This window comes from Tiliqua scincoides, chromosome 1 (genome assembly GCF_035046505.1).
Source record: "Tiliqua scincoides isolate rTilSci1 chromosome 1, rTilSci1.hap2, whole genome shotgun sequence".
NCBI classification, from domain to species: Eukaryota; Metazoa; Chordata; class Lepidosauria; order Squamata; family Scincidae; genus Tiliqua; species Tiliqua scincoides.
This window is the reverse complement of record NC_089821.1, coordinates 309,417,904-309,443,103: the sequence shown is the minus strand read 5'-3', so window position 1 is coordinate 309,443,103 and position 25,200 is coordinate 309,417,904. Positions and strand designations below refer to the sequence as shown.

At 46.1% G+C, this 25,200-nt stretch overlaps 1 protein-coding gene across 1 annotated transcript; it reads left to right on the top strand.

The window, feature by feature from the left end:
* The first annotated feature begins 213 nt into the window (after positions 1-213).
* On the top strand, positions 214-25,123 carry DLGAP5 (DLG associated protein 5). The gene is made up of 19 exons (XM_066624332.1): positions 214-320; positions 3,958-4,199; positions 4,747-4,949; positions 5,679-5,795; positions 6,439-6,532; positions 6,793-6,891; positions 7,170-7,240; positions 9,025-9,314; positions 12,123-12,262; positions 12,950-13,088; positions 15,085-15,170; positions 15,342-15,502; positions 16,624-16,719; positions 18,879-19,086; positions 20,686-20,872; positions 21,735-21,795; positions 22,388-22,634; positions 23,542-23,591; positions 24,393-25,123. The coding sequence occupies exons 1-19, from the start codon at positions 235-237 to the stop codon at positions 24,504-24,506; spliced, it is 2,691 nt and encodes an 896-aa protein (XP_066480429.1). The 5' UTR covers positions 214-234; the 3' UTR covers positions 24,507-25,123.
* Positions 25,124-25,200: the final 77 nt, after the last annotated feature.

Sequence of the window (25,200 nt, the reverse complement as noted above, 5' to 3'; positions counted from 1 at the left end):
GGGTACGTGAAGCGAGTCTCCCGGGCGAGGCCCTCCAGAGTCGAACTGGCCAAGTGCTCCTGGACTGTTTCGCTCTACCCTTTTCCATCTCTATTGTTTGCTCGACGTCGCTCAGACACGTGGCTGAACGGCCAATCCGATGGGGGCGCGGCGCTGTGAGGGGGCCAATGAGAGGCGGCGGTAGATTTGAAAGGTGGGCTGGCTGCGCGGACGCCATTGGGCCTCTCCCGGCCAATGAGCGGCGGCGCTGAGATTCGGACGGGCGCGCGGCGCGGACTGGAAGGGAGTCGTGCGAGCGGTTGGTGGGGGCGGCGGTGCAGGTAGGCGGGCTCGGCGGGGGCTGCAAGTGGCCTGCGAGGGCCGGGCCGGCGCGGCCGCTCTGCCTGAAGTGGGGGAAGGGGCCGTTGGGGTGGTGGGCGGGTGTTCTGCCGGCCCGGGTTCCGGGAGAAGCGGTACCCCCGAGAGCCTCCCAGCCCCGGCAGAGGCCGTGGCGCCGCCGCCCTGATCCTGTTAAGGGCCTCGGGGCGCCCAGAGCGGGGACCGGGGCCTCGGTCTGACGCTGACCCCGATGGCCCCCCAGCGGCGCCTCGGAAGAGAGGGGCAGGACACCGTGTCCCCCGAGTCTCCTGCTGGGCCACCGCCAGGCACAGGGGCCTTCGCCGGAGGCGGCAGGGCTCTTCTTGGGATCCTAACGACAAGAGCCTGCCTGCCAGGAGAGAGAGCGCTCTGCACATGCTCAGAAACCCTGGGCACGGCAGCAAGGTCTTTCGTGTGCCCCGAGGCCTCTGGTGGCAGGAGGCTGGGCTGGGCGGGCCTTTGGCCTGGCCCCTCAGGGCTCTTCTGTGCTCCCTCCGTGCAGGGGCTGTGGGTGTTCGGGCTTCTCCTGGGTGCTGCTCACCTCTGGCCAAGAGGCTGCTGACCAGGCACCACCTCCGGCCTGCTGCTGTTAGGTTTGCACTTGGCGATTGTGTGTGCCATTTGAATGCATAGACCTGCCTTAGGTTGTGTTGTGCCTGTTTTGCCCAGGAAATGTGGGGTGTGGATGGTTAGCAAGGAACCTCATACCCCACTCCAGTAGGGGAAGGTGGGAGTGAAAGGGAGACGCTGCAGCTTCTGTAAGAGAATGAGAGGGTTCTGGGGGTCTGATCTGAGGCCTAAGGACGGCTGCCTAGCAGGAGTTGATGCTGTTTGCCTCTCCGGCTGCTTCTCGACTTTGTATCGTAGATGCCAACAAGTGAAATGTTGTAAAGACACAATGCATCTCATCTCCAAAGGAAGCCAAACCTGGTAGTGCTGCCCTGGAATTTATCCATGGCTGGGGAAACAGGGAGTGCACAACAGTCGGGTGAAATAGGCTTTTGTTTTGTTTTCTAGCAGGAACGTCTGTGTGGAAGATGACTGTAGCACTCTGATATACAGTACAACAGGTAACAAATCCCTAAGAACACAATCTTGAATGAAGTTAGTTAGTTGAATGAGTTAGTTTGTTGCAACAAAAACAACAGACTCTGATGTGGCACCACAAGTTTATGGGCAGATTGCAGAAGCTTTTGTCTGATAACTCCGTATGAGACTCTGCTGTAGTGTATCTGTTAAAACAGCGGTGGACTTGGCTGAATACAAAAGTAATAAGGGCTGCAGCAGGAGTGTATCTCTGAGTAAAAGGTGTAGAAGACAATGCCTGCGATTTTGTCTTCTATTGATTGGCTGCTTTGCTTTTAAAAGATCTTATAATGCAGAATCACAGACTTGGGTCTTCAAGGAAACATGTACTGAGTACATATCACATGCATCTGTTTACCTACGTGTAATCTCCTTCAGACAAGTCAGGGAGTTTGAGAACCCTTGGAAGTATTTGTGGGGGTGGGGGATGGCGGCAATGCAATCCCCAGGATTGCGGGGATGAAGGGGCTTTTTAAAAACTTACTCCTTTTTGCTCTGGCCTCTGTGGGTGTGGGGAGCCCCACAGAGCCCTCTACAGGGCTTTCCACACCTCAAAACAATGAAAAACGCTATCACGACCCACTTGTAGTTTTGCTGTTGCAACCCAGAAATGGGTCTCAATCACATTTTTTCATTGTTTTAAGGTGTGGAGTGCCCTGCAGAGGCACTCCACATGGCTTCCCACTCCCCCAGAGGCCAGCACAGAAATGGGTAAGATTTTTTTTAAAAAAAACAACCCTTGGTCCTTGGCAGTAGCGTGATCTTGGGGATGTGATTATTTGCATCACTAGTCCCTCCGTTTTTATCCTAAATGGTTTTTGGGGGTTTAGCTGTTAATCACCTTCTAGGTCAGATTCTTATAAATATACCCACTATGTAAAAGTATGGTGGGCCTTCCTTATCTGTGGGTTTGGCACCCACAGATTTGACAGTGCAGGAGCTGATGACCCCTGCTGGAGGGCCTCACTTGATCTCCCAAATGTGAATGGAAGCATCTTCCGGTTGCCTCCAGGAGGTTTGGGCTTTCCATGAACCCCCAATATCAACAGAAATCAGTATCCATGGGGGAGTCCTGGAATGAATCCCCTGTGTATACCAAGGGTCCGCTGTACCTCAAAGAAAAGAATGCACAGCAAGATGCATACTGTCCACCTAGTTCTCTTGTGTTTCTGTTGGCAGGATGCGGCAGGGGTCTTTCCTGCCAATTCTTAGGTTCTTAGGCTGGCTTGTAAGTTGTTGAAGTTTATGAATCCCAGGGACTTGTCAAGCTTCCTGTATCGTATCTCTTGTCTCCAAAATCAGTTGAGAAGGAGATAATAACACACTGAGATGAATTAGGGCAGTGTTCTTCAACCTGTGGGTCATGACCCTCAATGAGGTTGCAAAGTCTCATGGGGGGGGTTGTTGTAACCTTTCAAAGCCTATGCAAAAGAGGGCTTGAATCCAGTCCAGTAATGGAACTGCCTTTTCAAAACTGGTTTCTTGATACACTGGTTGAGTCTCATTATTCGCTAGGGTTCCATTCCAAGAACTCATGTGGATGGCAAAAAAGGCACTATAGCAAATCAATTTAAAAAACAAAGTTTCTTTGCTCTGGTGATTGAAAAACAGTCTTGCTGAGCTTTGTAATGCACACAGAGGCCATCAGTCTCTCTCCAGGCGCTTAGGCTTCACTAGGAGGCAGCAATCCCTCCCTTCATCAGGAGCTCCAGCAAGGGGGAAAGAATGGAGAAGGTAATAATTGCTGCCCGTTAGCCTTCTTTCACATGCGCAGGAGGAGCGAAGCCTGCAGAGACTGATTGATGGATTGTCAGCCAGCTGCCCTCTCTGGCATTATTAAAGACTGTTTTCCTTTAATTTAAAGGGACCTTCTCATTGGCTTTGACATAGAAAAATCTGTGGATACTTAGGTTATACCTGTAATCACTTGTATGACTGTCTCTCTGCAACAGTAAAAAGCAGTTTTTTTCAACTGTTATTTTAAAGGGGTGCATTTTTTCCCTTCTCTAGGGATCAGCACATTCCTTCTCATTTGCAAGGGCCATTTGTGTTGAGTTAAATCCGTGTATAATAAGGCTGAACCTGTAATCCTAAAGCTCTTCTCACTGCCTTGCCCCACAGCTCCTAAGGCTGACTCTACTCAGGGTGCTACCTCACAGGGTTGTTGTAAACACACAAGAGATAGGTGGAAGGGGGTGGGCAGCAGCTTTGACAGGGGTGGGCAGATCTGGTCCCAGGAGGGGGGCAGGATTAGCAATGGGTCCCCAGTTTCATACTTTATTTGTTGGGTTTGTGGCATGAAAAAGTTTGAAAACCACTGAATTAGTGAGGAACATTCCCACTGCCTCTCTCACTCTGTCATCAAAAACAGGCATGTCCAGAATCAAATGCCTGGTTTGGTCTCAGACATACACTGGAGCTTCATTGATGTAAACAGCTTTGAATTGGAAATGGGCTAGGAGAGAGAACCCAAATTTCTAATGGAAAATATTTCTCCCTCTGTTCTGAACCTAGAATCAACAAGATGGCTGCCAATTTTGCCACTCGATACAAAAAGGATCTAAGTACCAGTACTCTCAAGGCAAAACTTGTTCGCCGCAAGTCCCTCCAGCAGAAAGAGAGCAGGCACCACGAGTTTAACAAGGGCAGGCAGTTTGGACCAGTGGATGCGAACAGACCATTGCCAGGGGACAAGGAGCTTTCTTGTCTGGAGGAGATGTGTGAAGTGCCTTCTCCAAAATCCAAGGCAAAGCCCAGTGAGTAGAAGCTGTTGCTCACTTTTGCTAGCAAAACGTTGATTTAGAGTTGGTTGGCTGTAGACCTCCAAGGAGTCATCAAGTCAATATGTTGTGAATAACTTTTGGAAATCATTATGGTTGAAAAGCAATATACAAACCCCTGCTAATTGGGTAAGAGGCACTTTTTCAAGTGGGTGCTTCTTTTTTTAGCAGGGGGAGAGTAACTGGCCCTCCTCACCCCAGCAGTATCTGTTCTAGTGGCTGTCTGCTGGGATTCTTTTGCATCTTTTTAGATTGTGAACCCTTTTGGGACAGGGAGCCATTTAGATATTTGATTTTTCTCTGTAAACCGCTTTGTGAACTTTTAGTTGAAAAGCGGTATATAAATACTGTTAATAATAATAATAATACAAATATTGTAAAATCAGTCCAGTGAGCTTTGAGATTTAGGTGTCCAGTTAAAATCAGTGGTACTTGGTTTCAAGTAAACATGTGTAAGATTGGGCTGTCCTTGCTCATGTGGTTAGTGGGAGGAATCTGAATTGTCCCTCTTTAAACCACTTAGGCCAAACTGGAAACAGTGCAGTTAAACAGCGCAGCCAGGAGCGCCTAGAGATGCTCCAGCGTTACAAAACTGAAAAAGAGCTTAGGAAGTTGAAGGAGCAAAGAGAGAAACCTGTGTTTCGAGTGGGTCGGTACAAGCCAGAGATCCCTTCCTTCCTTCCACCGGCGTCGCAGATACCAGTGCTAAGCAAGCCAAAAGAGAAAGTAAGGAGAGCAAGCATTATCTTTGAATGTTGTCTGTGTTACTTAGCTGTGTTTTGTGTTCCGTTTCTCTGTCATTCCCTTAGATCTTGTTCTTGTATACAAACATCTCCATTAAACTTTTTCTTGGGTTCCTCCCTCTCTCCCTCATGTGCTTCAGTGCCTCCTTTCCTCATTTGTGCAGACCAGAATTGCAAATTATGAAGTGAATTTCCAAGACTAGTTCTGACGCAAGCTGGTTTGTGTGAGCACGATGGGGAGGAGAGTACAGAAGCATGAAGCCTTTTAAAACGGCTAGACCATGGTTAGGCTCTTTTTAGATTGTGAGCCCTTTTGGGACAGGGAGCCATTAGATATTTGATCTTCTCTGTAAACCGCTTTGTGAACTTTTTGTTGAAAAGCGGTATATAAATACTGTTGTTGTTGTTGTTAGGCTCTTGCATGTAACAATGGTGGCCCTGTGGGTCAGCCAGCCTGAGAAGTGGCCAAGGCCCACGCCCATCAGAGGCTAATGGGTAAGGCTAATGGGTTTCTTAAAGCTGTGTGGCTCAGTTGATCAGAGAGGGTTTGTTGTACTTTGAGCATGTTTCTTTTTAAATGTCACACCAGGAACACTATCTTGTACACTGTTAAATACAGTATACAAATTTTTCAGGTTTTCAGTGAAACCCTCTGCATTGCTTAGTACTGACTTAAATCTGAATCACTGCTCTGTCTTGGGACTGTCTCTAGACGGCGGCGCCAACGGCAGCGCCAACGGCAGCGCCATCCGTGCGGATAACAAGATCAAGAGCAAAGAACCAGTTGGAAGAAACAGTTAAATCTTCAGCCAGATCACGCCTTCCTGCGGTTTGTCTCTCTTAAAAATTTTTTTCATTCTTGGTCATACCATTGAGAGTTAAATACAGAAAGGAGCTGTGAGTCTAACCTTGCTGTGTGTAGACAATCTATTAAACATTTTTATGTGAGAATGGAATTAAGGCTTCAGCCTTGTAATGGATGAAATGAGTCTTTTTTCCAGGTTACGTTGAGTATTAAAGTTCTGCATTGTGGATTCTAGAAGCAAATGGATGGTTGTGTGATGCTGTTAACAAAGCTTCCCCCTGAATAAACCAACCTGACAACTGAGATGTACTGTGGAAGCTCTTTTCAATGTTCCCTTGCCGTTAGAGGTACAGTGAGTGGGTACAAGAGGGCCTTGTGGCACCCAGAATGCAGCTCACCCTCCCCAAGGAACTGTCCCAGTCTCCACCACTGCCTACCTTTTGGTGAGCAATGAAGATGGGCCTCTTCCACCTGCTCCTGTTTACTTTGTCTTCATATATGTAGTGAGTTAAATTGCTGCTCCTGTTTATATGTGTATGAGAGCGTTTGATGTACTTTGCTTTGAAGTGCCAAGTACTTGGAGTACAATTCTTCTGTAGAAAGCCAGGCTATGGAGTATAGTAATGCATGGGTTATTGTGATGTGTCTGCTGGCTTTCTTTCTGCAGGTAATGCCCACCTATCCCAGCAGGGGCTGCAGTCTTCAACTGGTGCAGCGTCAGAAAATCTATATAGACCAACCTCTCAAAAAAGAGAGCAAAGGTATGATTTGTACACCCTGTAGGACTGGGGTGTAGGACTGTAGGCTGGAATGTCTAGAAGAAGAGAGTGACACACATTTTGAACACTAGAGTAACTTCCTGCTCTCTCCCAAGTGCTCAGGGTGGATTCCAATGCAAGGTGGATATGTCACTCTTTTATACCAAAGCCACACAGAGATCCAACTTGTCTTGCAAATGTCTCTTGACACCTGATATCCAGAAATGCAAGTTTCCAAGCATACACGATTTTTGTTCTTCCAGGAGTGCAGCCTTCAGTCCCCAGAAGCACAAATGGAAGAATGACGAGAGCTACAGCCACAGCTCCCACCAAAATACCAAGGGCACCACAACTAATTACAGGTAAAATTGCTATGCTGAGTAGCTGGCTGTGGGGAAATTGGTACAACTCAAACTTCTCTGTTCTAATGTTTTACTGTTTACATCGTTTTACTGGTAGCTCAGCTACCCTTAAACACAGCTTATTCCCTCCTTATTCTCTCCCCCCCCCCCAAAAAAAACAATTTGTGTAAAACATTAGGACATATTTCTGACTTGTCCTCCAACATTTGTATTGTTGATTTGGAAGCTAACAAACGGGTGAAAAGACTGCATTAAATGCAATGTATGTCCTCTTTTAGATAATCTGCCACAGAAAAGGGGCACCAGAAATGGAAAGCAGCAGAGAGGTGTAAAAAATGGAGGAGGAATGGTAAACCACTTTTCTTTATTTATCTGATTATTTGCAATGTACAGCCATAGGAATATAGGAAGAGGTCTTGCTTGACTCAGACTGTTGGTCCATTAACACTGATTGGCAGTGGCTCTCCAGGAATTTTTCTCTGCACTATCTGGAGATGCTGGGCATTGAACCCAGGACCTTCTGCATGCAAGGTAGTTGTTTGTTCACTAAGCTATAGCCCATTCACAGGGCGGAAGATGACTTCCATGTTTTAGGTGTGTGCTTCAGTGTGAGGAAAAAATGAAATGCAAAATATTAAATTCTTGGCTTTTAAAAGTACAACTTCTTTAAAGGTACATTTGCACTTTCACTAGTATCATTTAAAACAAAAAAAAAAAAGAACTCTCCCCCTGCAAAAGAAACTTCATTTGTTAAGTGTGCTATTGATGTGCGTTCACTGCAAATAACTGGTTTTAATAGGATACAACCCAAAGGTTTTCTTTCTCCTCTGGTAGCAAGAAAACCTTGGGATACAACACTGATATCTTATCTGGTAGATTGGGATCTCCAAACTCCAGGTTGGAATCTGATATCAGTAAACTCCATAAGCCTCCCTAGAATAACAGTGTCCGTAAACTTTTACAAATGTTGAAGTCACTATCCATTTCGTCCAACAAGATGGCTTGCAGTTAATTGCTAATAAAAAAATAATAGTTGATCAGAAAAACACGTTGTGTATTCTCAAACAACGTTGAGATTAAAAGGTCTGGGAAAATAAAAAGGCCTTTGCCTAGTGCTGGAAAGGCAGCAGCACAGAGACCAGGCAAAGCTCCCTGAGGAGAGAATTTCATGGGTAGGATGCCACCAGTGACATGTTCCTCTTCCCAGTTGCCACCTGCCTCAGATTGTGGGGAGAGGTGCCCAAAGGAGGACTCCGATAACATTAGTAGTGTACAGGCAGCAGGGCTAACCTTACTATGTAGTGGTGACCTGGAACAGTTGTCTAGAACAGCACTGTTGGAAGGATGGTGACCCGATGAGCCCGCTGCCCGCTTCAGCTATGATGCTCTGGTGGAACTCCGGTCCTTTCCCGGCCTGCTGAAAGCAACTTGGAACAGGATTGCAGCAGCCGCTTTCTCCCTCAAGTGCTGGGGGGAGGTTGTCATGGCTCCAAATTCTTTCTTTCCGCCTGGTGCTTACAAAGCCCCAAATAAGTAGGGAAGAGGGGATCTGCACCCCCCTTTTCCCTTTACTTTCCAGGAGTGCGGTGAATAGTTTCCTTCTTCTGTGCCATGTCAAGGGGTGGGGGTGCCTCTTTGATCTCTCCCTATGGACAGGGGTGCACTTGCCTGCCCTCATCCTCAGGGGGGTGCACAGGGGCAGCAAAACTACAGGAGATCCAGGTGGGGTAATGTTTCTGTAGGGCCATGCTTCTGGCAGGCACGCTTATGTGGAATTGGGTGACCCTTCAAGTAATCTGTACAATGACCATATTGCAACCTGGGGTTTGGAGGCAGCTCGGATGGGAAATAGGTGTCTCCCTAAAGGCACCTTGAGATTTTGTGGGAAAGGGCAAGATCTGAACTAAGAAACTGCCAGCTCATTTGACTAGCTATGTCTTGCCTGTATTTGTAGATAGGTAATAACACTGTATAGTGAGAACGTGCACATTGTATGTCTGTAGCCATAGAGCCTAGCAACTTCCAAAGGGTTACTGAAATGCTTCCTGGGATTGCATGCAGCATGTACACGGTCTGGTCCTTACAGGGCAGAAAGACTCGATTTTAAAATGTGGCACTTGTCTTTCTCAATAGGCATTGAAAGAGATGAAAGAGAATCCTGTGGTGGAGGCTGTGAAAGAAGAAATTAACTCCCAGATCCCCCCAGCCATAGATGATGAGGTATTCATGGAGAAGGAAAATGCATCAGCACCTGACATCTCAGCTCCCACACTTCCTCGAAGAACCCGCTCATTTGCCCCTCAGAACTTTCTGTTTAAGCCTCCAGAAGGCTTAATCACCTACAAGGTTGCGCCAATGACTCCTTCCAGAGCAAATGTGTTCTTGTCCCCCAATCTATGCTGGAGCCCCACCAAGTCTACCAAGTAAGGCTCTGTGTTTTTCTGTAATTCAGATTAAAATGCAATTTGGGTTAACTGCTCTAGATCAAATTTGTAGGTTTCAGAGGAGCACAGTAACAACTTGTGTGCCGCCCTTCAGAACAGCATGCAATCAAAAAGAATTGTGGTGAAACAGTGACAGCAGTTGGATGATAACATTAGTTGATACAGTCAAGATACAATAAAGGATGGATATAATTGTTGTGGCACCTGCTTAGGAAACATGTAGCAATGGGCCTACACATGTGGCTGAGTAAGTAGGTTGAAGGATCTTTCATAGTTGATTGTAGCACATGTGGGGGGGGGAGAGAGAGAAGAGAGTCAAATTACAACACAGTTTATTAGGGATTGTTTTACAAAAACAGGAGGGAGTCAAATCTATCCAAGAGTCAGAACAATAATGTAAATAAATGAGCAGGTGCATACTAACAGTCTTATCTAGAACAAGCTGTGTGTTAACTCAAACAACTGTTCTAAAAGGGGCTTCTATAGAGAGGTGTGCTTTGTTTCAATGGAGCAGGAGTGTCCAAAGTTTTTAGCAGGAGGGCCACATCATCTCTCTGACACTGTGTCGGGGGCCGGGGGGGGGAATGAATTAATTTACATTTTAAATTTGAATAAATTTACATACATTTACATAAATGACTATATTAAAGATGAACTTATATGAATGATTGAAGGTCTTGCAATAGCTCAAGGCCTATAAAAGGCCTTGCACAAAGCAAGACTGGCCTTTCCTTTGCTGCTGCTACTGCATCACAGACAAGACAGACAATCACAGACAACAAGCAGTGGAGGGAGCCCTCATCCCATAGCTCATGCGAGAGGTCAAACAGTCGCCCTCTCACTGAGAGCGGTTGCATCGGGCCAGTGAGGGCTCCAACAAATCTCCGGAGGGCCAGAGACTCATTGGAGACTGGGGACTCCCTGAGGGCCGCATTGAGAGGCCTCAAGGGCCATGAGTGGCCCCAGGGCCAGGGTTTGGGCACCCCTGCAATGGAGGGAAGTGGCCAGAGAGATGCTAGTGTGACATAATTATTTGGTGGTTTATCCAGGAAGGCATGCAGTGTTTTGGGATAGAGAAAATCCCTGGAGTGGGTTTGAAACAGGAGGGAACAGGAAGACAAACGGGAAGGAAGCTGCATCTGTGTATTTAAAAAATAGGAAGATAAAAATACAAGAGAAAATGGGGGAGACTCTACAAGTTACTGAACTGTGCGTAAGAAGGAGGAAGACAGTTCAGAGAGGGCTGTTGGCCAAGAGTTTTCCCTGTCCCAATTTAAGGCGGGTTGGGATGTGAAGAGTGGAGTTGTGTTAATGAGGCGGATGCAGCCTAGTAAGCCCTGGATCAGTGACAGGACTATGAAAGAGTCCCAACTTGTAATCTTTTGTTATCTCGGCTCTCTAGGAATTAATATAAGAAGAGTCCCCCTACTGGATCAGGTCCAGGGCCAATCTAATCCAGATTCTTGTATCTCACAGCAGACCACCAGATTCCTCAGGAATCACACAAGACCACAAGATACTTGCAGCTTGCTACCACTTCCCTGCATTTGGCACTCTGTTTCCCCTTGCACCCCCCAATGGAGGCACCAGATTGCGGCTTAGGTTTAACTTGGGCCAACTTATTAAACACAAGTGACCAATTTTAAAATCATGAAACCCACTGAACACACTGAATTGTGGCTTTATTGCAATCTCAATAGCAATTCCAGCTTTATCTTGGCTGCAGTGACTTATTGGGAGAATGGTGGTGTGTCATGAGCAGGTTAACTTGATTCCAGAGAGAGGAAGAAAGGGGATAAGGACTGCAGGTGCTCCTCTAGCTGGGTGGTCAGACTTGGCACTCAGAGGGAGGTGGGGAAGAAGAATCAAGAGGCAAAGAAGGGAGGTAGAATGGATGAAGGAAGCTAGCACTACTTTCCTGGCTCCCTCGGAGCTCGATCTTTTGACTGAGAATGTGGGGTCCTGTAACACGGTATGGTGTGGTGCTCCAAATGGATGATTCCAGAGTGTAGCTTTCTGGCCAGATCTTGATGGGGCATGTCCCCATAGACTCGGTCCCAGAACAAACGTGCAAAAACTCCCCTAAAACAATAAAAACATGGTTTCAGATCCTGGTTTGTTACTGAACTGTGGTTGCAACAGTGATATAGTTGAAACCTAAAGCTTTTATTCTCCTTGCTCATATGAAAGGAGGGAGGGATAGGGAATGTGTAAGCCAGGGTTTGTTCCCATAGTAGGAAACAGCCATGTTCCATGAGATCTGACTTGTTCCCACTCCCCTTCCTACTTCCCATGGAACAGCTTCCAGGGGTGCTCAATAGGTGGATCGTGATCTACCGGTAGATCGCGAGGCAAAATGAGTAGATCGCGGAGTGCCGAACCCCCCCCTTCAGGTGCCTCTGGGAGGAAACGCCGGGAGTAAGGCCCATTGTACTCAATGGGGCTTACTCCCAGGTAAGCGTGGCTAGGATTGCAGCCTCACAGCCTAATCCTAGGCATGTCTACTCAGGAGTAAGTCCTGTTATACTCAGTGGGGCTCAAGGTACACCAACATACATTGTACACATAAATGTTATGTTATGATGGCGCGAACATTGTAAAAAAAATCTCTGGTAGATCTCCGGGCCTTGCTGGGTTTCAAAGTAGCTCTCGAGCCAAAAAAGTGTGAGCACCCCTGGCTTACACCTTCTGCAGAAGCCCACCTCACTCTGAGAACCACATAATAACAAGAATTAGAGCTGCACTCTTATTCAAGCTGTGTCAATAGGTTGATCTCCTCCTTCCTAGTGAATCCCTTGAAGAAGGTGCCAAAGAAACCACACCACAGGACTGTCCTCTAAAATGTCCACCCTCCCCAAACCCAGTAGTGGCCGAGGAGAATCTTCAGGAATGTCCTTCTGCAGTGGAGTCGGTGGAAGTTAAGCCAGGTGAGTTAAGTAGAGCTTTTGTAGCCAAGTGTCTACACTAAGCCGTGGGCCAAAAAATCACAGTGCGTGATCTGAACTTATTGCTGACTGTAGTTAAGATGCTATTGTTCTCTCCCCCCCCCCCCAAAAAAAATCTGCAGTATGGGAATTATTGATAATACTGGCTCACAGGTTTGCTCTGAAAATTGCTAAGATAGTATCATATGGAGGTGTTCCAGTTATAGTTAACTGTCCATTTAAGATCAGGGAAGGCGACTCTCTTGCATGTTCTGTTCTCTTAAGCTTAATTGGCAATGATGTGCAAAAGACCCTTGGTGTTGGCAGTTTGCAAAATGTGACATTCCCTGCTTGGTGTTGTGCGGCTGTTCCCTCCCTGCCAGCATTTTGCTGGAGGTTGAAGTCCAGGCTCTTTTTCAGTTCATTCGCTATTTTTGTTCCTCTCTTTGATCTTGTCACCTTTGCGACTACGTTTTGTATTAATGAAATCTTTAAATTGGTATTATAAGTGCCTTGACTTCTCCAAAGAAAGAAGGATGAGGTAGAATCTTCTTAAAATAAAATGTGATTAAAAGCAGGTGATTAATCAATGAGAAATCCTTTGACTGGTGGACAGCAGCAGGGCAAAATCCTGTGTGTTGTGCGGTGTGCCGCATCTAAATGTTCTGTGTAAAATGTCCTGTTTTTCAGAATGTCTTATTGTTTCATCTGATGAAGTGATGGATGCTGTTCCCTATGAAAAGGAGGATGCTCTGCAGCATGTAGACTCTCCAATGATTGAAACACCAGCCCTGGCAGGGGAGCCACAGCATGATGTCACCTATTTCAGGTTGGCGCCAAAAGGGCAGAGGGGTCTGCCTTGATACCCTGTGATGTGGCTAAAAGGGTACCTGATAATGGAGCCCTCCCCCAGCTTATTAATAGAACTCTGCAGACAAAAATGCTGACCCTAAGCCAGGGGTCGTGCTGAGAGAAGATAACTCCCTAGGGGAGTTAGTGCATAACGGTTAGCACTCACCCCTGCAGGCTGGTAGGTTCTATACACTGCCACCATTCCAGGCTGCAGAGATCAGTCATGGGGGAATCCCCACCCCAGGAGTTCTTATTTAAAATCACAGAGAGCGGTTAGACGTGACAGCCCAATACTTTATCTATGAACGTGAACTAAGCAGGCACAAGTCAAAAGAGAACCACTTATTAAAAATCCAGAAGAAAAGGAATTAAACCAAATTGAGGGAGGAGGAGTAGAGAACAGGACAAGCAGGTTGATGGAAAGTGTCTTAACCCTGTTGGATGGGCATAAAGAAAAAACTTGATCAAATGGATAAACCGTAGTGTCCAACAGAGAGGGCTGAGATGCTACTCAAGGATAAAGCATGCAACTCCCAGTGTGTAAAGAAAGGGTGAAGTACACAGATTGGTTTGGAGTGAAAGCAAATAAAAATCAAAGCATTAATTTCCTGACATGGCTAGCTAGGATTACAGTCCCTGTTGCTAGCTACTTATGTTGTCCCAAGAATCCTGGTTCTCTCACTTACTGGCTGTGCCTTCTGTAAACCAGCACCAGCTCTCAGGGCAGTGAGCATCCCTGCGCTTGTGCTTAAGTAACCTAGGCAGTGAGCATGTGCAGTGAGCATCCTGTGCTTGAGCTTAATTAATCTAGGCTTGATGATGACATAGAATTACCTGATCACCAGGCTACTGCCTCCCACCCCTTTCCCTAGACAGACAGGTTTGACTTTCCAAGCAATAGCAGCTGGGCTACCCCAGACAGGAAGAAGGAATCCAAATCCTTAGAAGCGCATGGCTGTGAGCAATGGCATTGTTAAAGACAGAGTACTGTGGAACATGTCCCAGTATCTTTTGAGTCTTCTGAGTCTGCACTGGAGATTCTGGGGGTGGGGTGAGAAGTGTCCCTAAACAGAGGGGGAAGAGCATCTACACACACTCCAAAATCATTTTCCTTCACATGCTGTAGTGCTTGTGACTATGTCACTGAAGCTCCCTGATTAGCAGTGTATGTCACCCTTGCCCTCCCACCAACTCAGAGCCATGGGCACCTCAGATAAGATTATCTTGCATCTGATTGAAACTCTGCAAGTGTGTTTGTGGCTCCATTCCAAATACATGACTCTTAGTACAACAGCATGGGAGCTTCCTGGAAAGCATGAAAAGCACATTGTTCTTTTTAAGCACTCTCTAGGTGGAAGCTTCTGGGTGAGAGTTACCTAGAGTGACTGGTAGCTGTTTTGGCCCAGACTTCAATAGTGTGGATCAAGCCCATCTTTGATGGCTTGGTGGCAGCAGTAAGGAGAACCTGATCCATAACCATTCCAATCTCAGTCTGTTCCCAATGTTCAGAATGTCCCAAGACAGCCCTTGTCTTTGCTTTATGACAGAGATGACCTTCAACCATGTGTAGGTTCTGCTGTATGACTCTTTTGCATTCAGCTCTTGGTTTAATTGTGAAATCCTCTTAGTAATAGCCACAGTCTGGCGTAATAGATGAACTGTGGAGACCTGGGTTCAAGTCCTCACTTGACCACCACACTCACTAGGTTGCCTTGGACCAGTCACAATCTCAGCAATAAACCTCACAGGATGGTTCAGAAGATAAAATGACGGGGAGCCTCTTGAGCTCCAGGGAGCACGAGTGCGATATAAATATAACAGTCATAACAGATAAAAGCAGTTCTAGGATCAGGAATTTGAGCGAGGTTTGTTTGAACCCTGGACTAGCGTCCTGTTTTTGCCCTTGGAAATCGAGGATTGTTTGAGAATTGCTCCAGAAAGTGAGCTTTTTGTGTGTGTGCTTCTTTTTAAAGAAAGATTCTTCAGTCTGCGACGGAGAGGCTGACTTCTCAATGTCTTGAATGGGATGGAACAGCTGAAACAGATATCCCGGAGGAGGGTAAGAGAAGAGTGGCAACAGTAGCTGTGGAATTGCTTTCCAGGATGAAACAAGTGAATCACATGCCTGTGTTGTCCAAATAGTTTTAGTTGTTGCACGTTTAAGCGAAAGGAGGACATTTTAAATATTTCATCACGTTTTACAAATGTAACAAAACACTTGCCTCTTTAGCCAAAGATCTTGTCCGCACAACCGTTGGGCAGAGCAGGCTGCTGATGGCAGAGCGATTCAAGCAGTTTGAAGGGCTGGTGGATAACTGCGAATTCAGGCGTGGGGAAAAGGAAACCACATGTGCGGATCTGGACGGCTTCTGGGACATGGTGAACTTTCAGGTAAAGACTCTGAGCACTGAATTTTGTCTGGCATTCAGGTGACCTTTCTTGTGTTCAACCTGAGCTGCACATGTGGGAGGAAAAAGTCCTGTTTGTGCAACCTGCAAAAATGTGCAAATCAACAGAATTTTCAAAATGGGAAAATATGCCAGTCATGGAGAAGACAGCATCCGGTGAAGACAACTGAGGCTTTGTCCCCTGGAAGAGATGCTTTTTGGCTGCTTACACAGTGTCTATCTTGTACATGACTCTGAATCTGTCATTGTTCACCTGCTGCTCAAATCTGATTGCACACTGCCCAGCCATCAACAACTCTGTTTTCAGTCCCTTTAAGGAAAGTGGCTGAATTTCCTGCCTGATCTTGCCTTTAGATCCCCACAAACCATTTTCTGCCTGTTCCTCCACCTTGAGCTCTGCCACCATGTACACTCTGTCTCCCAGTATACCGGTGAGCGGTTTCTGTGGCTTTGGGTACCACTAAACACTCATCTGATAGACATGTTGAGTGTTCATAGGGTCACTCTTAGGCACTTCCACATGTTCTTGAGAAGAAGATTGTGATGGACTTCAGGGAGGTGACTACTTGCTGCCTTGGAGTTCACTAGGATCGTTTTGTTGTCCCTTGAAATCTGAGTTACAGTGGCTAAAACATTACCAGCTTTACCTGGTGAGAAAGCTACTTGTTTTTACGAGAGGGCTGTGGTATGAGCCAGTTTGGAAGCAGGATTTCCACCCTTGGCTAGTGTGCTGAATGTAGGACTGCCCTTGATGGCTGACAAAGGCATGCTTGGTATGACTTCTGCACACAGTTTACAAATTTAGAGTAATTCTGAAAAAAGGTAACATCTTTCTGGTTAATAGTGCAAGGATCAGATTATCAGCCCACAGCTTTACTATTGGATGGCTTTCCTAGACATAGCTGATGTTTCATACTTGAGCCTTGTGCAGTATGATATGGGGAGATGGAGCTTGCAATCCCGTTTCCGGTCAGTCCTGTGTTTACTGAGTCTTAAAATGCACAATAAGCTTGTTTCCAGAGAATGCAGCCAAGCAACAATTTTGAATTTGCTGAAACAGCCTATCCCTGCAATGGTATGCCTTTATTTTGGTTTCCTTAATAGGTAGAAGATGTGAATAAAAAATTTGAGAACCTGAGGCAGCTTCAGAAGAATGGATGGCAAATAGTGGACGACGTCGAGGCTAAGAGACCTGCCAAGGTACGCGTGGATTAAATCTGCTTTGGGTGATCCTCTTGCATGGCAGAGTTAAAACACCTAGTTCTCAAAGGCTGGCTTTACTGAGGTGAAGCAGAATTTGAAAGAAGGTGTGAGTTTCATTTCCTCCTCTTTCAGAGTTCTTGACTGGGCCTCAAGGCAAAAAGCAAGGGCATCCTGGTTGCACCTCCCAGGGTGTCTGGTGGCCTTTCCCACAGAAGCAGGCATTCTTGGAAGTAATTTCCTTTTTTGGCCTTTTCTTTTGAGTAAATGGAAGGTACAGCCCATTCCAGGATTCTCTCCGTTCCACTTCAGAGGGGGGAAAATATCACTGAAATCCCAACATTCTTTTCCAGTCCTGCCCCAAACAACTGCATCCTTCGTGTGACATGTCTGCACACTTAATGGGTACTCTGTGGAGGCTAAACTTGTGGCATTTCAAGCAGGAAACTGTCAGTTGTCCTAGGAATACTACCTTTGAAACTGTATACCTAGGAGGCAAGTTAAGTTTTCTCTCAATGTTCATTTTATTGGATTTGGTGTAAGAGAGAACACATCATATTTTTCTGTATTTCCAGTTCACAGCCTTTTCCAACTTTGAGCAGCAATAAGTCACTAGAGGTCACATTTGACTTCCAGTGGCTTTCCACTTGTCTTCTATTGTGGTCCCTAACCCCAAGGATAGGTGTGCACCCAGACACCTTTTTTTTCTTGGCTGAAGTGGAGGCAAGGTATCTGAGCCACTCCTCTCCCATTTATAGCCAGCTACAGAGGCTCTGCACAAGTCTTCCCCATATTTCCCTGGGCTGCCTACTCCCATTCCCAAGTCAAGAGATGAGGCACCTGGTGGAAGGTAGAAGGCACCTGTTGCCTTGTGTGCTCCCTGGGGCATTTGGTGGGCCACTGTGAGATACAGAAAGCTGGACTAGATGGGCCTTTGGCCTGATCCAGCGGGGCTCTTCTTATGTTCTTAAGGCTTCAGTCTGATCCTCTGTTCACCCTGGGGATGAGTGGATTGTAGCTTGACTTGGTGGGTAGGTCAGTGGGTGAGGTTGCTTGTTCTCCAGCTCAGTCCACAATATGGCCTGTTAGTTGCAGCTAAAAGACTTGGGTGCACCTCTCATGATCAAAACCCCCTCTCTTGTCGAAGCTTACCAGCAGGGGGCACTCTGTAATCTCCTAAGACAGTAAAGTGCAAACGCAAACACAGAAGTTGGCAGGCTGGTTAGCCTTGCTGTTGTAGGTAGTTTCAAACTTGGGAATTGTGGTAATCTTCCATCTAGAAAAAAGACTCCTTTTCCTGTATTTCTGTCTCAACTCACTTCTCCCCCTCTACATTAGTTGTCTCTTCTGGGTACTGGGAAGACATTTTATGAATTAAAAAATCTGAAAGTGGCTCAGAGATCAATTTTCTACACAGAGCTTCCCACACTTACTCTGTTCAAGGCTCCCTTAATGTTGGAGTGATTATTTCATGATGCCCTACTGTTCCATCACTGTAGGGCCTACAGTCTAAGAAATGCAGCCGGAACTTCCAGAAAAATACCCCGCAGTGTGCTGTGGCACAAAATTTGGGACCACTGTTCTATATGCATTTTAATTATGTCTTGGACCAGTGCCTGTTTCAGAGCTTCCTCCTAATAGGCTACAACCAACATCTTTCTTTTTTTTTTCCTACCAAAGCACAGGCATTACTGATGAGATGAGATGTTTGTGGTCTGGAAAATGTACACAGTCTGTTTGGATGCAGCCCCCTGCCTCACTCATATCCCATGGGCAGGCTATCTGACTTGTGCTTTCTCCTTTTGTTTGAAAGCAGGACAACTTGCTGAGTGTTCACAGTATCACTATTATCTCAGTAAACCTCTTGACAACCGTGGAAGGCTCCTTAGTGGTATTATCATTTTGAGGGTGGCTAAGGCTAGATTTTGACTGAGGCCCTCCTAGCTCTTGCTCCCAGTCCCAGAGTGCCACTGCGCCAGCTCTCTCAGTACTACCTCTGAGTAGGTATTGGAGCCTTGGAAGTGCATAATATTAGTGGGGTAGCTAAATGAATAGTCCAGGCGCCACTTGTCCCACTGCACATGTTTCAAAACTTCCCTCGACCACTCGCCTCTTAGGAGGTGTTGGATAACAACCCCATCTTGCCTCTTGATTTGCAGAAGAAAGCTGCCTTGCAAAGGGCAACCAGACAAAGGGGTGGAACTGCCGAAAGGACTGTAGCCCGAAAACGCCTTGAAGCTTTCAAGGCAGTCATGAAGAACAAAATGAAACAGGAGAGGATGGTGGAGGCTACAGATCCAGAAGAGGAAAAAGTGGTGTTTGATGGAGGTTTTTTCCAAGTTGAATCTCCTGCCAAACCCTTGCCAGGTCAGTTGAAAGCAGTTCCTTTTGGGCTTGGAATTTTTGCTTGCAGTGGAAACTTCTCTGCTGCGGGGGGACTGTATTGATTGTTTGGTAGGACTCTAACAAACATGCCCTACTGGTTCCATTGTGAAAAAGAGGAGCTAGTTGGAAACTGATGCATGATAATTGTGACTGAGCATTCTCTGTGAACCAGACCTCTCTGTACATGGAGGGGGAATATCACTAGGGGAGTTGCAAACTTATCTCAGCCAGGTGGTGTGCACATGTTGGGCTGGGGTAAGCATCATATGCTCTCTGTTCTCCACCTCCTGCTTTTCCCACACAGGGTAACAAAATGGGTGATGAATGAGTGTTGTTGGGATATACCCAATTATTTCCTCTATCTACATCCCATCTTGTTTCAGTTTGGTTGGATGTGTTAACAAAAATGATAGTCAAAAACAATATAGCTCAGTCACTAGGATATGGCCAAAGCTTTTGAATTTCAAAAGATTTCTGGAGCAGATGAGCTTCCTGTGGAAGGAAATTTAAAACTGTGGTGCTGCCACCAAGATGATCCTGGCCAAACCCATGATACCACTAGTATAACCTCCAGTGAAGGTGTTGCTTGAATAGGGAGCAAATGGGGACAGAGGTTTGTAGGGAAACCTCAGGTGCAAAAGACTCCCAACCTGTGGAGAGCATTTAAAAGTTCAAATCAGCACTTTCAAATTAGGCCTGTTATCCAGTGAAGATTTCAACAGGGGAGCTGCAGCATTTTGTATCTATTGAAGTTTCAGACAGTCTTCAAGGGCAGCCCCATCCCAAGCTCATTTGCAGTTATCCTAAAGGGAAGTTACCACAGCATGAGTGACAGAAGCAGAGCCTAGATTTCCAGAGTTGACACAGTTTGGGCAGGTGTGCCGGCTGGTGGGATGTTCTTCCAGCCACTGGTGCTTACCTGCACATCAGTGATTCCTGCTCCCAAATTAGGGAAATCACCAGCTATCAATGCCTGCCTTACCTCTTCCTGAGGAAGATTGTCTGGCCTTGTCCTCTCCCTGAGGAGAGGGGCTATAGTGGAAGTGGGATTTCTGGAGGAAAAAGTCCATCCTAGGTTACAAGCCGTGATGAGTATGTGCAACCTCCTGGTTCTAGAAGTGGGCTACCTCAAAAATGGCATTCTGCAAGGGAGATACAAGGAGGGCACCTGGATGCAGTTTCTTGTCTTGTGTGCTTCCTGAGGCATCTAGTGGGCCACTGTGAGATACAGGAAACTGGACTAGATGGGCCTTTGGCCTGATCTAGCGGGGCTCTTAAGTGATAAGCCAGCTAACTCTTCTGCTCAGAATGAGGTGGGCAACCAACACGTCTTGCAACATCCTCATTCTGTGTAATAGACAGAATGGCTCATTGAGAGGCTCGTATCTATACTCTGCCATCCAGGTTAATATAAATGGCCTCATTCAAGGCATAGGAGTTCTTAGGAAATAAAAATTTCCTTCTGACATGAATAAATCCATAATATAATCTATATTATACATAGCAACATATACACAGCAACAGAGCACTTCACTGTTAACAGGCTGCTAAATGCTTTATTTTTCTTCCCCCACCATGCAGGCTGGATTCCTAAGTCCGCTGCCAGAACTCCTCAGCAGAGTTCCAGACAGTCAACTCCAAGATCTGTCACTAGGGCCTTTCTCCAGAGTTGTGCAGATATCTGTATAGCAAGAACCAGCCCACCAGTCATGTCCAATTCATTCTTGAATCCTTCTGGAGCTGACCTTGGTTGCATTTCTGAACAAAGGTATGCAGCCGAGTTGAACTGGAGTCCACTAGGCTGTCCTAGAACCGTCGTTGACTGTCATATTGGGACGATCTATGCAAGTCCATGCCCTCTGCAGCAGTGTCAGCAGTGCTTTGCTGGGAGAGATCAAAGTCCATCTTAATCCAGACAGGTGCTTTTTTTGGACAGTTAGTTGTGGTTGCATGATGCACCTCTGCTTTGTGGAATCCACCCGAAGTCACTGGATCTGTACAGCAGCTTGAAGCCACCCCTGGTGCCATTTACTCTTCCCATGTGTTGGGCCACACCTAGCACTGGCTCATGCCACAGGGCCGCTTCTAAATACTTCACAGCCCCTGCCAGTTTTGCCTGCTTGAGAGGATCCCTGAACTTAAAAGTGCCCTGGAATTGTTCCTTTAACTTGTGATAATAGAGCCTTGCAGGTGTGGTGTTCTCTTTAAATTCTCATTCTGCTTCACTGCATCTTCATTCCTTCCAGCAATAATGTTTGACCTGCTTTTCCTCTGTGAGATGCAACACATGTAGCTGTCATAGTGTTGCCTCCACCTCTCCCAATGTCGAATGGCATATCTCAGTGTTTAATTCCAGCCTTGGAAAGATAGCACAGCCGGTGGCAAGGCAGGCTGGCTGACTGGCTTGCCTGGGGGAAAGCAGCTAATAGCAACTCTGTGCTAATTCAGACGCTGTAATATCAGCCTTCTGATTGTTCTAACACTTTGGATGTTGTCAGGTGTGGGAGGCAGCACTCTGATAGATAATTGCCCTCTTCCCAATAAACTTTGTGAAAACATGCAATACAAAAAGGGTAGTAATGTGACTGTATTTTATAGCACCCTTATTTTTACTGTTTTTTTCTCCCTAGTGACACCCAGATTGCACTGGAATCTTGTGCCAAGATGGAAGACATGAAAGGAGATGCTAATGTGAGTGCAGTCTTGTTGCTGAAGGCATAACTTCAGGGGACCCTCCTTATCCATGGGCTTGGCATCCATAGATTTGAATATCCGTAGAAGCCAAATCTGCAGCTGAAAGGCCTGAGAAGCCTCACGGACACCATCTGAAAGCACTTCTGGTTGCATCAGAGGTGTTCTGAGGTGCAGGCAGGCCACTCAGGACCTCTGGGGGGGCCTGGCGCAGCCCCCAGGTCAGTAATTGCAATGCCATGCGGCACCCCTCCCCCCGGACTTCATTATCTGAATCTGCGGGGGTCCTGGAACGGATTCCCCCTCCCCGATACCAAGGGCCTACTGTATATCATTTTAAAAACCAGTTTCACAAAAAATGAAAGTAACACTTGGAGCAAAAAATTATAGAGCAAGTGTTATTTTTGTTTTACTTTGCATTTTAAAACTTGATTGAATCTAAGCGAGCTCCAGTTCCTCCAAGGGCTGAATTCAGCCATTGTTGAACAGCCATTCCTGGAGTGGTTGGATCTTTAAAGCTGTATGATGCTTTTCTGTAATGCAGCCCCCTTGTAATCTTTGTTCTCAAAACCCATTTTTCTTCTGTCTCTAGGAAATGCAAACTCCCACCAGTGATGAGCGTTCACCCTCCGGAGAGATGGATGGGCTGGTTTCTGCTCACTCTCAGGATCTGGCAAATTCTGACCTGAAAATAGAAGTACTAGATATGGTGGAAGAGGTGAAGCAGACAGTTTCAGATCTGCATGAACAGGATGTCCTGTGCAGTCCTGGGACAGATGCCCCATCTGGAAGAGCTCATGCTCAGGCTGAAGTAGTGTGCACTCCAAGAAATGAAACAGGTAGGTTTTCCTGTGATTCTTCATGCCTGCTTTGGCCAATGTGCGTGTCCCATTATTCTTCAGTGCAAAATAGTTTTCAGAGCCATTTACAGCAATATAGTAAAACAAAACTCCTTGCCACAGGACGTTGTAATGGCACCTGGCCTAGATGCCTTTCTCTCTCTGTTCCTTGAAAGTGCTGAAGTATAGTTTTATAAAACTACACTGAAGGCACTTTCCACTTGAGTAGCTCAAGTGCAGGCACTTGTGCAGCTCCTGACAAACCAGTTGTGATTAAATTTGAGGTTCTTAAAGATGACCACAATCTACTGGCAGCTTCTTCTGCATAAATTCTCATTGGTTTCAGTGGGAATCCGCCAGATTGCTAACTGATGCACATATATATATAGGTGTGAACTGCTTAGTGATGATCCACTAAGCAACAGGTTTATATGATGCTTAAACAACGGCCGGCCGTAAGCACTGAAGTTCACCTTGTGCACTGCTGTGCCCCTGGTGCTGGGATGCCTCAGTAGGAGGCCCCAAAGGCCTTGTTTGGGTCACATGAGGCCACAACCCCACTCTAATGGCCTCTGCGAGCCTCAGAACGGCCTGCAGAAGCCTCCTGAAGAGCTTCCTGAAGCTACTTTTGCATCCATAAACCAGGAGGAGCTTCCGGAGGTTTCTACAGGCTATTCTGAGGACTGTGAAAGCCATTAGAGTAGGGCTGTGACCTTGTGGGACCCAGAAGAGGCCTCCGGGTCCTCTTACAGAGACATCCTGGCACCAGGTTTATTTAATGATGGACCTGTTTAATGATGGGGTGCAAAGAATGCATCTCCATTGTTAAGTGACGCGCACCCGTATGTGTGAACCAGTCTTTAAGTTGTGTTAAAATCCCCACTGAAACGTGACTTTTATTTTCTAGGCCCTCTTCTCAGTGACTTCTCCTGCAATGATGCAGCGCTTGATCTCACGGTATGTTTGCTGGTGTCAGTCAGGTGGAAATTCTGAATGCCATCAGTTGATGGAGTGTTAAAATGACTGCAATGAAGTGAATGTTGTGCCTTTGCGAAGGTGGAAGGCCTAGGAGCAGCTCTCGAAAGCCTTGGACAGAGAGGCTTTTCCCAAACTGGATTGTGAGGTGCCAGGGCCTAAGACCTCCTGCACGCAAGACATACTGGGCTGCAGAACTAAAACCCAAGTACAGGGGTAGACCAAGCTGCCTCCAGAATACTAGCTTGGTGAAGGGATGGCTAGGACTGCAAATTCCAATGGTCTCTACCTGAACCTTCTTGTTTTCAAAGCCTTTACCAAGCACCTGCCTGCTCTAGGTGCTTAGCAACCATAAGATCTAATAACTTGATTTGTTCTCCCCCCCCCCCATGGAGGTAGGTTGCCTACAGACATGCACCTCAGGTTGCAGTTTGTCACTAGTAAAACATCCTCTTCCTCTTAAGTTGAGCAAAAGTTCAGTATCTGGAGGTGAAATGTCTTTCATGGCCTCTGTGTTCAGCCTTGTGCTAAGATGCAGGTAGGCCTGGAAAGCATTTCTAAGTAGACAGATATTTCTGTTGGGTACCAGAAACCCATATTTGTCCTCCAATTGCTTCAGAATTGGTAGCTGTTAGTTCAAACCGAAAGTGTTCTCTGCTCTGGAAACTTGATCTTGTTTTACTTTAATAGCCAAGATCCTTCAGAGTCTGACTTTGATTGTGTAGTCCATGTAAGATGATGGACTTACAAGCATTGACTACATTTCTCTGTTTTTACCCACAGCCAAACCCAGACTGCAGCCTCTTCACTCCTCTCAAAAGTGAATCTGAGACATTTACAACAGCTGTGACATGCAACGACCTCATTGTATTCTCTCCCCTGGATGGAGAGAAATGAAGGCCTGAATTAGTCCAATCTATGGTGTGTGTGCTTAAAAGCAGCTGTGTCCATGCAATGGGATGTATGTACACCTTTTTTTTGTTAGTTAAAAGTGCTGAAATATAGTTTTGTAAAACTACACTTGTGGCACTTTCCTCTTGAGTGGCTGTTATGATCAGCATAATGCAGTGTTTACTGACAGACCAGTTATGATTAAATCTGAGGTTTTCAAAGATGAATGAGATGCCCCATGCTGTGTGATAGAAAACACAAGTGCCAAGATCTTGTGGGCATCCATTTTTAGCTGCATAGTGTATAAGGACTGCTGTTTGAGCTGGTTGTGATGGATGGCACACTTTCAAATTCTGACACTCTGTAAATAATTCTTTAAAAGCCATAACTTGCCCACAAAAGATGCATGGAGAAAAATTGTTTGGGAGCTACCTATATTTTTCTAAATATATCAGTTTTTTTTAATCTTGTTCTCCTTAAATTAACATATACCTACTTCAATATTCAGTGACAATAAAGTTATTAACAGACTTGGTCAGTGTTTATGTGGTGGTCTGAGTTGCCCTTTAATGTACGTCTGGTTTTTGCTGTGTGAGATGCAATCTTTCTTTCCTTTCCTGATAAGCAACAGTTTTATTGAATAGAAAAGCTTCTATTTTGGGGGGGGAGGGTGTTATAAGACTGCCTCCCTTTTTAAGTC